This window comes from Stenella coeruleoalba (genome assembly GCF_951394435.1).
Source record: "Stenella coeruleoalba genome assembly, chromosome: 15".
NCBI classification, from domain to species: domain Eukaryota; kingdom Metazoa; phylum Chordata; class Mammalia; order Artiodactyla; family Delphinidae; genus Stenella; species Stenella coeruleoalba.
Window position 1 is genome coordinate 79,974,877 of NC_137161.1, and position 12,577 is coordinate 79,987,453.

General features: G+C 45.6%; 1 protein-coding gene across 2 annotated transcripts in view; it reads right to left on the reverse strand.

Annotated features, from left to right (window-relative positions):
• Positions 1-11,432, reverse strand: part of PRKRIP1 (PRKR interacting protein 1) — a 25,883-nt gene extending 14,451 nt beyond the window's left edge. The window contains exons 1-5 of one of the 2 annotated variants that reach the window (XM_079943704.1): positions 10,972-11,139; positions 10,266-10,344; positions 9,364-9,464; positions 5,804-5,889; positions 4,418-4,485 (exon numbers count right to left, since the gene is read on the reverse strand). In XM_079943704.1, the coding sequence (XP_079799830.1) occupies positions 4,418-4,485; positions 5,804-5,889; positions 9,364-9,464; positions 10,266-10,344; positions 10,972-11,097 (460 nt within the window). In that variant the 5' untranslated portion in view covers positions 11,098-11,139. Of the gene's footprint in view, positions 1-4,417; positions 4,486-5,803; positions 5,890-9,363; positions 9,465-10,265; positions 10,345-10,971 lie in introns of both variants that reach the window. The other variant, XM_079943703.1, reaches the window with a different exon arrangement.
• Positions 11,433-12,577: the final 1,145 nt, after the last annotated feature.

Below are 12,577 nucleotides of genomic sequence, written 5' to 3' on the forward strand. Positions count from 1 at the left end.
ACGGGTTCGAGCCCTGGTCTGGGAAGATACCACATGCTGCGGAGCAACTAGGCCCGTGAGCCACAACTGCTGAGCCTGCAGGTCTGGAGCCTGTGCTCCGCAACAAGAGAGGCCGCGATAGTGAGAGGCCCGCGCACCGCGATGAAGAGTGGCCCCCGCTTGCCACAACTAGAGAAAGCCCTCGCACAGAAACGAAGACCCAATACAGCAAAAATAAATAAATTTTAAAAAAAAATCCCCAATTTGACAAAGATACATGCTTACAGATTCAACTAGCTCAGTGAACTCCAAACCCAACTCCAGGATAAACCCAAGGAAATCCATGTGCAGACATATCATAATCAAATTCTCAAATTCCTGACGTCTAAGGATCTTGAAAGCAGCCAGAGAAAAACAATGATAGGAGAACAATTTGAATAACTACATATTTTTAAAAAATCAGAAATCATGGAGGCCAGAGGAAATGGAACAGCATTTCAAAAGTGCTGAAATAAAAACTGCCAACCCAGAATTCTGTATCTAGTGAGAATGTCCTATAGGAATGAAGGTGAAATAAAGATAGCCTCATATGAAGAAAAGCTAAGATAGTTTATAGCCAGCAGACCTGTTCTAACTGAATGACTAAAGGAAGTTCTTCAGACATACGGGAAACAATACCAGATAGAGGTCTGGAACATCAGGAACAAAGAAAAAGCAACAGAAATGATAACTGTCTGGTTACTATTCAAGACTATTCTCTTGAGATTTCTGAAATATATTTGATGACTGAAAACAAAAACAGTAACATCATAAAAACAGAACCACCATATGATCCAGCAGTTCCACTTCTGGGTATTTATCTGAAGAAAATGAAAACACTAATTCAAAAAGATATGTGCATCCCAACGCTCAGTGCAGCATTATCTACAATAACCAAGACATGGAAGCAACCTAAGTGTCCACTGACAGATGAATGGATAAAGAAGATGCACACACACACACGAATATTACTCAGCCATAAAAAAGAATGAAGTCTTGCCATTTGCAAGAACATGGATGAACCTAGAGGATATTACGCTAAGTGAAATAAGTCAGACAGAGAAAGACAAATACTGCATGTTTTCACTTATATGTGGAATCTAAAAAACAAACCAGAAACAGACTCCACTGACAGAACAAACTAGTGGTTGCCAGAGGGGGAGGAGGATGGGGGAATGGGCAAGATAGGTGAAGGGGATTAACAGTTACAAACTACCAGTTATATAGTAAATACGTCACAGGGATGTAATGTATTGGGTTGGCCAAAAAGTTCGTTCGTTTCCCCATAAGGGGAAGGTGTTATGGAAAACCCCGAACACACTTTTTGGCCAACCCATACAGCATCAGGAATATAGCCAAAAATATTATAATAACTGTACAGTGCACAATCTATGAAAATATCAAGTCATTATGCTGTACACCTGAAACTGAAATAATATTGTGAGTCAACTATAGGTCAATTAAAAAAAAGTAAAATTATCTGAAGGAGTTTTCAATGTATGGAGATGTAATACCTAAGACAACTATAACATACAGAGTAAAGAAATCTATGTGATGAAAAGTTCTACATTCTACTTAAAGTGGTGAAATGCTGATTCCAAATAGACTGTGAAAGTGGTATAAATATAGTAATCTCTAGAGGAACAACTAAAAGACTATAAAAAAGGAAACAGTTAAAAACACAATAGATAAATTAAAATAGAATAATAATAATGTTCAAATAAATCCAAAAGAAGACAGGAAAGGAGAAACAGAGAAACAAAAAACCAGAGAGAACAGGACTTCCCTGGTGGCACAGCGGTTAAGAATCCACCTGCCACTGCAGAGGACATAGGTTCGAGCCCTGGTCCCGGAAGATCCCACATGCTGCGGAGCAACTAAGCCCATGCACCACAACTACTGAGCCTGTGCTCTAGAGCCCGTGCTCTGCAACAAGAGAAGCCACCGCAATGAGAAGCCCGCACACTGCAACGAAGAGTAGCCCCCGCTCGCCACAACTAGAGAAAGCCCGCGCACAGCAACGAAGGTCCAACACAGCCAATAATAAATAAATAAAATAAATTTGTTTAAAAAAAAAATTTGCCCTGTTTCCTACTCCCTCTCCGCAGATCCAAGGTAGCCTCCCAATCAATAGCCTCCTACTCCCAGTAGCTGTGAAAACCAGCAGCCCAGCAGCCACTGGAGGAAGGAAACTGCCCTGGGACTTCCTCAGAAGTCCCACACCCAGAGCACTGTCCCTATTTGACCTGTCTGGCAGCTCTCCGGAAACTTCCACTGGCAAGGCTTGTCTTGTCTTTATTCAACCTGACTCAGTGAGAACAGCCTTTTCCTCAACGTATTTGTCAAAAACAATCAGTGGCAACTGTTTATCATCATAGCTGCCTGAGGCAGTGATAACAGTGGAAGCAAACAAGAAACTGACCAACAGTTTAAGAGGAAATGCTGGTAATCTAGAAGGCCACAGGCATGTGTAGAGCTGTGCACACGTCTAAGACAGACAAGTGATGGCCCTAATCTCACCTCTGGCTAAACTTGAGGCTCTGTGCAAGAAGGAAGTGAAGGCTAAGGCAAAACTGTAAACCGCCTGCCAGAATGGTGAAGGCATGCTCCACCACACACAGAAAGCCCCTTGGCAAAGATCAGGAGACTTACTGGTTCAAAGCATTTCAGGAAATCTCTGATCTTCAGCTGACCACTAAGCTAACCAAGCAAAGACTTCAGTTGCCACACACAACAAAGAATATAAGCTGTACAGAGTTAATTCAGGAAAGTCACTAAACACATAAACAGCAACAAAGACAACAAGCAGCAAAAACAACAAACCCTGGGCAGGGAGGGTCAGATTACCAACAGCCAAGGAGTCCTTTCTATTTCCCAATATAATGGGGTCCAAGCCACAGTACCTCCTACAACGGAACATGAGACTGGTGGGCTGCCCAATCCTCCTGCCCTTGGACCAAGTACTTCCACATTCCTGTGTGTGGGGGGTGGCGGAAGGGCAGGGAACGTGATGAGGTGGCTTATTTGAGGGATGATGTCCTAGCAGTCACATTTTGGTACTGTAAAATAATTTCTTCTCGGAAATGGTAGGGAACAGGCTAAAACCATACCATGTATAGTGTGTCACACAGTACATTTACAACTCATAAGCAAACTGGTCCTGGAAGGGGCCAATCATATTTCCGTATGTCAGTGCAGGTCTGATTTTATCTTAAGACCAAAAATCACAATTAGGAACCATGTCTGGTCAATCAGGGAACAGCCACCAATTCAGAGATGTGGCGACCAGTTGTCATTGTTCCGTCTCTTAGCATCCTTGGTCCTTTCCATCTGGGACCTCTCTCTCCCTGGTCTGCAGCCCAGGGGTTCCCAAAGGAGTGGCTGGCACCACTGGCCTTGTGATGGGTTCGGAAGTGGGCAGGACTGGCAGCACTGTGGGATGCTGACACATTACTCACCCCCTATTCCTCCTTCTAACAAATCTCAATTCTGTCTAGGGTGACAACGTACCCAGCATCCAGTGATGGATCACGATACGTTAAAGATAGTCATGACAATTCTGTCTTCTTTACATCTAGCCTGATGACAGCAAGGGATGGCAAAGTGACCTATTACTGACCAATGAGATACAAGGTAATACGCGATGGGGGACATTTTGCTCTTCAGTTTAAAAAAAAAAAAAACCACAACAGACAAGTACCACTTCTTTCCCCTCTTCTTCCTGCTTTAAACGTAAGTATGATGCCAGGAGCTGCAGCAGCCATCTCATGCCCACAGGATAAAGGCCAAAAGAACCGCAGGGGTCCTGGGCCTGACACTGCTGAGCTACTCAACCACACTGGGCTGCCACCTACCACCAGATTTCTTGTTATATGAGAAAAATAATTCCTCTTTGCTTAACTACTGCTAGTTTTCTATTTCTTGTAGCGAAAAGAATTCTTAACTGATTTGCCAAGTGACTCGATAAGAGCCAAAGAGACACAAAAACTCTTTTGCTAGGGACACCCCCTCGGTCTTTCCTACTAGGCAAGAATGAGCCAGGGTGTGGCCCGGAGCAGCTACTGGTACCTCACCACCACAAGGAGGAAACGAGCCTCCCTGAGGACAGGGAGCCAGGGGACAGAAGGAGACAGTGAATGCCAACATCAGAGCTCCTTTACCAGCCAGGCCCAAGAGGAGGTCTGTCCTGGACTAAACGTGAGGCAGTAGCTTTCGTTTTTGCTTAAACCAGTTTGGCTTCCTGACACTTGCAATTAAATGAGTCGAAACTAATAGAAACAAGCCGTCATTTCTTCAGAGGCCAGCCAACCTACTCCAAACTCTAAATCTCATTCTTGACAGGTCAACCACTGTGATCAGCACTAAGAAAGGTCATGAAAGAAAAGTGGGTACCACTCACCTTCTTTCTGTTTCTTCTGTTCAAGTTTCATCTTCTTTGCCAATAATTTCTTCTCTTTTAACTTCTGGCTGCAAATGCAAAATAATTAATTCCTTAACTACCTATTTTATATTTTAGAAAATAAACATCTACTTACAGAACCTTTAGCAACTTAGTAATTACACGAATACTATGATAAAATGAAAGAAATACTTCCTCATGACTCTGCTACTCCAACATCATCAACATTATCAACCTGTTTCCTTCATGAATCAAGATCAGATTCTTTGGAGTCCTGAGGTGATTAGCGCAATCCAGAAATACTGGAGATACTTTCTCATTCAGAGATATTTAGGGACTGTTTGTTTTTTTTTTCTTTTTTGCGGTACGCGGGCCTCTCACTGTTGCGGCCTCTCCCGTTGCGGAGCACAGGCTCCGGACGCGCAGGCTCAGCGGCCATGGCTCACGGGCCCAGCCGCTCCGCGGCATGTGGGATCTTCCCGGACCGGGGCATGAACCCGTGTCCCCTGCATCGGCAGGCAAACTCTCAACCACTGTGCCACCAGGGAAGCCCTAGGGACTGTTTTTAGAATCCTGCTCAGCCCTCTGAAAGTTGAAGGAGCATTTATTAAAACAACACATACACATGCACGGGTGCAGTCTGTATACTCATGTAGTCACTTAGGGAGGTTACAGACCCTCCTTTAAGGGAGAAGCTAATCGGGAAGTTTGCTCATAGCAACTTATTAAACCTGATGTTAAAATACCGACATGGGGCTTCCCTGGTGGCGCAAGTGGTTGGGAGTCCGCCTGCCGATGCAGGGGGCACGGGTTCGTGCCCCGGTCCAGGAGGATCCCGCATGCTGCAGAGTGGCTGGGCCCGTGAGCCATGGCCACTGAGCCTGCGCTCCACGATGGGAGAGGCCACTGCAGTGAGAGGCCTGCGTACCGCAGGAAAAAAAAAAAATACGGACATGAAGGAGACACAGAAATCCATGCGCTCACCACCAAAGTGCTGACCAGCAAGCTTTGGAGAATCTGTAGCAAGCTGGGGGCAGGGGCAGGGGGCAGTAAGTGACTTGATCTCTCCCCAGGTACTGGAAGAAAAGCCATTACTCTACGGGGGTGCTCCACTGTGGGTTTTTTTTTTTTTTTTTAGCTGCGTTGCACAGCATACGGGATCTTAGCTCCCCGACCAGGGATCAAACCCGCGCCCCCTGCATTGGAAGCATGGAGTCTTAACAACTGGACCGCCAGGGAAGTCCCCACTGTGGATCTTCACACCCAAGACCTATACAGGCCATACAGGTAAACTTTTGACTACAAGAAGGACTCGTTCACCAACTATTTACTTTTACATTTCCCGCCCTAAGTCTCAGTAGTTATGGGATGCCACAAAGCCCTCACCGCTTTTTCCGACGCTTTGCAGTCTGCTCCTCCGCAGCAATTTTATTCTTTTCCAGTCTTTTCTGAAATTCTGCATCCAATTTTTGCTGCAAAAAACCACATCAGTTAGACAAACTCTGGCCTGCCTGGGTATGAAAACTCTAGAAGTCGCACCACTGGGGGTGCTACAGGTACATCCAGGTCTCCAGGGCCACTTAAAGAAGTTGCCTCACAGGTGAGGCAGGAAATCAATATATGGATCTCTGATGGTGCAATAACTCAGTTCATTAAGATACCGTTCGTGCACAAGTAAATGTAAGAGAGAGAAAGTATGAGAGGGAGCACGCTGAGGATTCCCTGAAGGCAGAGGCAGCACTACTGGCTCTGTTTCGCCAGGGCCTTGGAAAATGTGATACTGTGACTTGTAATATATACATATTTGGTCTTCATCTACTGTTTTTGGCACATTAAAAAACTCTTACAAATTTCCTATATGAGAGCCACAGGGGGATCTTTTATTATAATATTTAGTTTTGTTCCCGGTTCCTGAAATAACTCCAGAAATAAAGATGCAATGGGTATCTTTTGTTATTCATAACCAGCCCCTTTCAAGCACAGGAGTTTATGAGTGACGTTGGGAAAGCACCTAAGGAACGGGGCTGGTTGCCAAGGGAACTTTCTGCTCCACCTCCTTGACCTCCAGGGAGGGGAGAGGGGCTGAGGGTTGAACTAATCACCAACAGTCAGTGATTTAATCATGTCCACATAATGAAGCCTTCAAAAACCCCAAAAGGCTGCGTTTGGATAGCTCCTGGGTTGGTGAACACTGGAGATGCTGGGAGAAGGAACGGAAGCTCTGCATCCCTTCTTCCATGCAGCTGTTCTGAGCTATATCCTTTTATACGACACCGGAAAACTAGTAAGCTGTTTTCCTGACTTCTGTGAGCCCCTCTAAGCCAATTACTTGAACCTGAGGAGCGGGTCATGGGAAACCTCTGATTTATAGCCAGTGGGTCAGAAGCACAGGTGACAACGGGGACTTGTGGCTGGCCTCTGACGTTGGGGGTGGGGCTCAGCCTTGCAGGACTGAGTCTTAACCTTCGAAATATGGCGCTATCTCCACGTAGACAGGGTCACAATTGAGTCGAATTGTAGGATACTCACCTGGTGTCACAGAACTGCTTGGTGTGGGGAAAAGCCCCACACATCCGGTGCCCAGAAGTGTCAGAAATGCAGTAGAGTACTGACAGTAAGGAGACACACAGGAGTGTTGCTTCTTCAGAGACAGTGATGGGGGCTCACTGGGTGGAGCGGCCAGAGGGCTGCGACCATGGAATTTTCAAGTCCTAACTCGCTACGGTTATCAAATGACCGATTCTAAGGCAGCATAACATGCATTGCCATCACCTGCTACTGAACACACCTACACGTGTACGTATGTGTATGTGAGTACGTACATACGTACAAATAAATATATATATCCATCCCTTGTGTTACTTCTTCCTAGCAGCTCCCTGTTTCTAAGCCTCAGCCTCCTCATCTATAAAATGGGGGAAACAATAATTTCTCTTTCCCTGAGCCTTTAGGAAATCTAATGAACTGCAATAACCTACAGGAAAGATCTTGTAAACTAAAGACATCTACTGATAAAAAACAAGCGCCATCCCTATTTCTTCTAGTTACAGCCATAAAGGCTGATGGAGCAAACAAGGAGCCAGCAGAGGAGAAAGAGGTGGCTTCAACACCTCTGCTGGTCTGCACTGCCAGGCTCTGTGGATCTGCTCAGACGGATGCAGAAACTCTCTCTGAGAGCAGAATTATGAAATTAAAAAGAAGGGTCTCCTTCCAAGAAAGGAATCAGCTTTAATTAGAGTTCAGCTAGAAAGCAATGACTTCAAACTAAAAGCACCTGATCTGTTTAGAAGCTGAGCTGGAAATGTCTGCAGCGCGACCAAAACAGAGCCCCCTGCTGGCTGCTGACCCCGGCAAGGGCTCAAGCAGGAGTCAGATGTGCTCTGTCAGTGGTGACAACCTATCAGTCGCTGTGGAAGGTAAGGATTCTCTTGCATCTCTTTTTTTCTTCTAACCTCAGAGCCTCTCTTTCACCACGTGAAATAAAACCTTTGCATTTGTGTGGTTTCAAGGTTTGTGAAACATTTTTCTGTATTTTCTCTGGGTCGTTAATCAATACAGAAAAGCTTCAGACTAACTGATGGCATTTGAAACAACCGTCTACTCTATTTCCTCCTCTCTAAAGTAGTTTAAAAATAAAAAAGTGCTTCTGTTAGTTTCTACATACAGAGTTCTGTTTATTCCTAACAGCGCAAATCCTTCAGTGATCTGGTATAGCTGTGTGACAAGTCACCTGAAACTCCTCACTGGAATTGAGAAGTAGCTGGAGAAGAACCACCGACACCTGGGGGCCGAGTAAGGGCTGCAGGACAAGCAAATACCAGGTGAAAACCACCATGGCAATGATCCCTTCTGTTCAAAAATCATACAGGTATTTTTCAAACTCAATTTTGGCCATTCAAATAAATTTTTAAGGGACCACTCACCACCACTGCAATCAAAACACTTAAAATATCTTTGAAAAAACGTGGTGAGACATATGTAAAATCTCTATATATGATCACTGATACAAAAAGATTAGACAAAGAAGACAAAGTTAGAGGGGATGACTAAACACTATGACATCCATTCTCATTCAAGTTAAATTACAGATTCAATTTAAATCTAGTAAAAAAATCAAACAAAACTTTTGGAGTGGATAAAATAACTCCAAAACTCAATTCCAGAAAGAAGACAAGTGAAATGTCCAAAAAAATATTTCTTAAGAGCAATAGGAGAGAGGTTTCTGGCCTTTCCCATCAATCAATGGAGAGCTTAACAGTTCTTACAGTACAATTTCAAAAGCAATTCTCAATTCTTTAAAAAAATTTTTTTAATTTTAATTTTTATCTTTATTTATTTATTTTTGCCACACTGCATGGCTTGCAAGACCTCAGTTCCCTGACCAGGGACTGAACCTGGGCCATAGCAGTGAAAGCACTGAATCCTAACCACTAGACCAGCAGGAAGCTGCCAGCAATTCTCCATTCTTAATCAATTATTATTTGACACCTGTCGTGAAGAAATGTCCGTCTCAAAGCTAGAAAACTCAAAGAGGCAAAAACACCGGAAAGCACACCACTACTAGCACCAAACACACAGCTAACTGGAACTACAGGCATTCAGCCAAAAACAGAAACTATAAAGAAATAATAACTCAAGTGGTGTGAGATCCTGCTTCTATTCCACGGCAAATGGCCTGGAGGGGAAAGGGGACTCTGCTGGGCTCTCCACCACCTGGAAGACTCCCTCCCCTCATTCATTTCCTAGTGTGAGCATCCTGCCGTGCTGGATCTGACCTAGAAGTACCCTGGACTCCACCTGACATCTGTTTCTCCTGCTGACTTTACAAGGCGGCCCTCACACAAGCCACAACCAGGTGTATCTACTCTTCTTCAAGTGTTTTTTCCTAAGGTTTAAGTGCACACTGTCTAAACCCAAGGGTTCAGCCAGCGTCCTGGCTCACTAACCTTCTCAGCCATGGCATCCATGTAGTCCTGTCGCTGGTACTCTCTCCGGCGCAGATGCCTGTACACATGGAACTCTCCGCTGCCAGCCCCAGCGCTTGAACCTAAAGCCAGGACAGTCCAGAGCTTTTGATGATATCCAGTTACCAACACAGGCTACTCTTAATCACAGGGAACCAAAGAAAGGTACTAGAAGTGATGGAAGGGACCAAGCCTGCCCTATTCCCCACTGTACCCCAGAAGCTAGCACACTGGCTGGTATATTGTAAATATCTGTTGTGTGAATGTTGAATGTGAAGTCACCAAAAATTCCACTCTAGCGCAGTATTAGGAGGACAAGCAGACTATCGTTCAGAGACCAGAAACCTAAAAGAGAGCCTGTGACCTTTCCCTCCCCCACCAGATGATTTCACATTTGACATGCTTTTCTACTTAGTTGAAAAGATGTCCATGATATATGAAGTGAAAAAAAGTAGGTTATCAAATAGTATGTGTAGAACAACCATATTCTTGTAAACATTTTTTCTTAAGCATGAGTGGTTTTGACTATAAAGAGGTTTGGAGGACTACATCAAAATGTTACAAATAGAATGATAGATAACAGGTGGTTCTAATTTTTTACACCTGTTATTTATTCTCTTTATAGTTAGTTAACTTACAACCCAACAAAATAAAAACTGTTTCCATTTTGAAAAAACAAGGTATTAAAAACAATGCAGAAGAAAGTTCTCTAATGCCAGACCACAAGCAACAATACCCCTTCATTGTAAGAGCAAAATACTGGATAAGTGAACTTTTTTTTCTTCCTATCAGGGGTGTAATTAACAAATGCTAACTGCAGAGTTTTTAATACCTACACTTTAAAAACTGTATTTAAACACACACCCACATCCAAAAGACATTACCCATTACATCTCGGACAAATTCTGGGGGAGGTCGAGGTGCCCATTCACTCATTTTTTCTGGAATTGGAACTGCTTTGTCCTGCAACATTTAAACACGAAAGCGTTTGTATGTATAAACCGGCTGACAAAGTGACATCTTTTTCAACCAAAAAACTTTAACTGAAGTAGTGAAGTAAGGCTGCTTTGCTTCCTGGACCCAAAGCTGAGTTTGTTTTCTTCCCTCTGCCTTTACTTCATCCTGTATACTCTGGGTCCTATCAGAGCCCACAGCCTTGCCAGGGCTACACTCAACTTTTCAGGGCAGAACTCAGAAACGCGACTCATCGTTTATGGCTGGAAACCTCCAACCCCAGGTGTCCTGGCCAATGCCTCTCTAACAATTAGTGCTGTTTAGAAGAAAATAAACCCTTGTGCTAACCCACGGATTATATCTTTCCAGTCTAAGGCTTCTGTTCACAAAGTTAAAGGGTCTTAGAGCACGAAAAGCCGCTTCGCAGCGCCCTCATCCAGGCTTGGCTCTAACATGAGAGCAGAAAATAGCTCACTATCTCCGGGGCCGCCTGCTCCTTCCTAAGGTCTGACCCTGGGGTTCGGGTACCGAGTTCCAGAGTTCGGAAGCGCGGAAAGAGGGCCCGCTAACGCCCAGAGACGCCAGAAAGGAAGGGGGTAGGACTCGGAAGGGCCGTCAGCCCGCGCCTCGTCTCACCGGGTTCTTCATTAGCCGTTCCAGCTTGAGCTTCTGCTCCTCCGCCGCATTCTTGGGAATGACGAGCGCCTGCGGCTCTTTCTTGGGCCTCGGCGGTCGCACGGATGAGGCGGCCGGGCTCGCCATGAGAGCTCTGCAGCCGTCCTGGCGAGCGGTTGCGCGCGTGCGTATGACGACAAAGCCGCGCGCCAGCGACGCAAGCGCAGTCTCCTAGCTGGGCGGGGCTGGAGCGGAGTTGCCAGCCGGAAGCAGGATGCTGAATATTCATGAGCTTGAAGCCCCGGTGGGTTATTTTGATTAAAGCTGCTTGATTTCTTTTCATGTTTCTGAGCAAATCAGCGCAGCGAATGCCCACGTCCCTGGGGGAGAGGTTGGCCCTGCGTGCCCGAGGGTCCGACCCCAGGCGACCTCTCCGACCCCAGGCGACCTCTCCAGCCCTCAACCCCGACCTCTTAGCATCCCCCACCCCCGCCCCCAGGCCTTTGTCCTGGTGGTTCCTTGGATCTGGTCCACTCCCCTTGCCATTTCTGACAACGTGTTTAAGACGGCACAGACGTCACTGCGAGCTCCCTTAGGACTGGGGCCGAATCTCTTTTGTCCACCTCGAATTACTCTGCACCTGGCTCCCAGCAAATATACCTCGGTCGAGTGAATGGGCCTTTCTTATGAGAAAGAGAACAGTTGCTCCTCGCATCTGGGAACTAGCCTGGCACTCACAGCTAGGCCTTGGTATTCTCCTGTTGGACATAAAACAATTTCCCAGAACACCACGGTAGTGCAAGGCCATTCCGAGACCATGATGGAGCAAGGCATAAACAAGACTGCTCTGTAATCATGTTCAAAGCCAGATGAAAACAAGAATATTGTTGGAAACAGAAAAAGACCAACCGTTTCCCCATTCTGACTTAAGTAACTGCTGCTTCCTTACAGCATTAGCCTTTCACTTTAAAGATTTAAGACTTGCAGTCGTAGAATTGTCCCCTCTTCCTGACATCTATTCCAGAGTAAAAGCCCACTTACTTGAACCCTCCCCCAAATCACCTAACGCGGGCCCAAATTCTATAAAAAGCCTTCCCCCCACCCCCAGATTTATTTATTTATTTATTTATTTTTGGCTGTGTTGGGTATTCGTTGATGCACATGGGCTTTCTCTAGTTGTGGCAAGCGGGCGCTACTCTTCGTTGCGGTGCGCAGGCTTCTTATTGCAGTGGCTTCTCGTTGCGGAGCACGGGCTCTAGGCACGTGGGCTTCAGTAGTTGTGGCACGTGGGCTCAGTAGTTGCGGCTCTCGGGTCCTAGAGTGTAGGCTCAGTAGTTGTGGCACACGGGCTTAGGTGCTCCGTGGCATCTTCCTGCACCAGGGCTCGAACCCGTGTCCTCTGCATTGGCAAGTCCCTATAATAAGCCTTTTTAAACACTTTTTTTTTTTGGCCACGCAGTGGGGCTTGCAGGATCTTAGTTCCCTGACCAGGGATCGAACCTGGACCCTAGGCAGTGAAAGCTCTGAGACCCAACCACTGGACTGCCAGGGAATCCCCTAAACACCCTCTTACTGAGGTACATGCTGTCTTCCTTCTCAAAAGAGGCAATAAACCCAATTCGTTCAA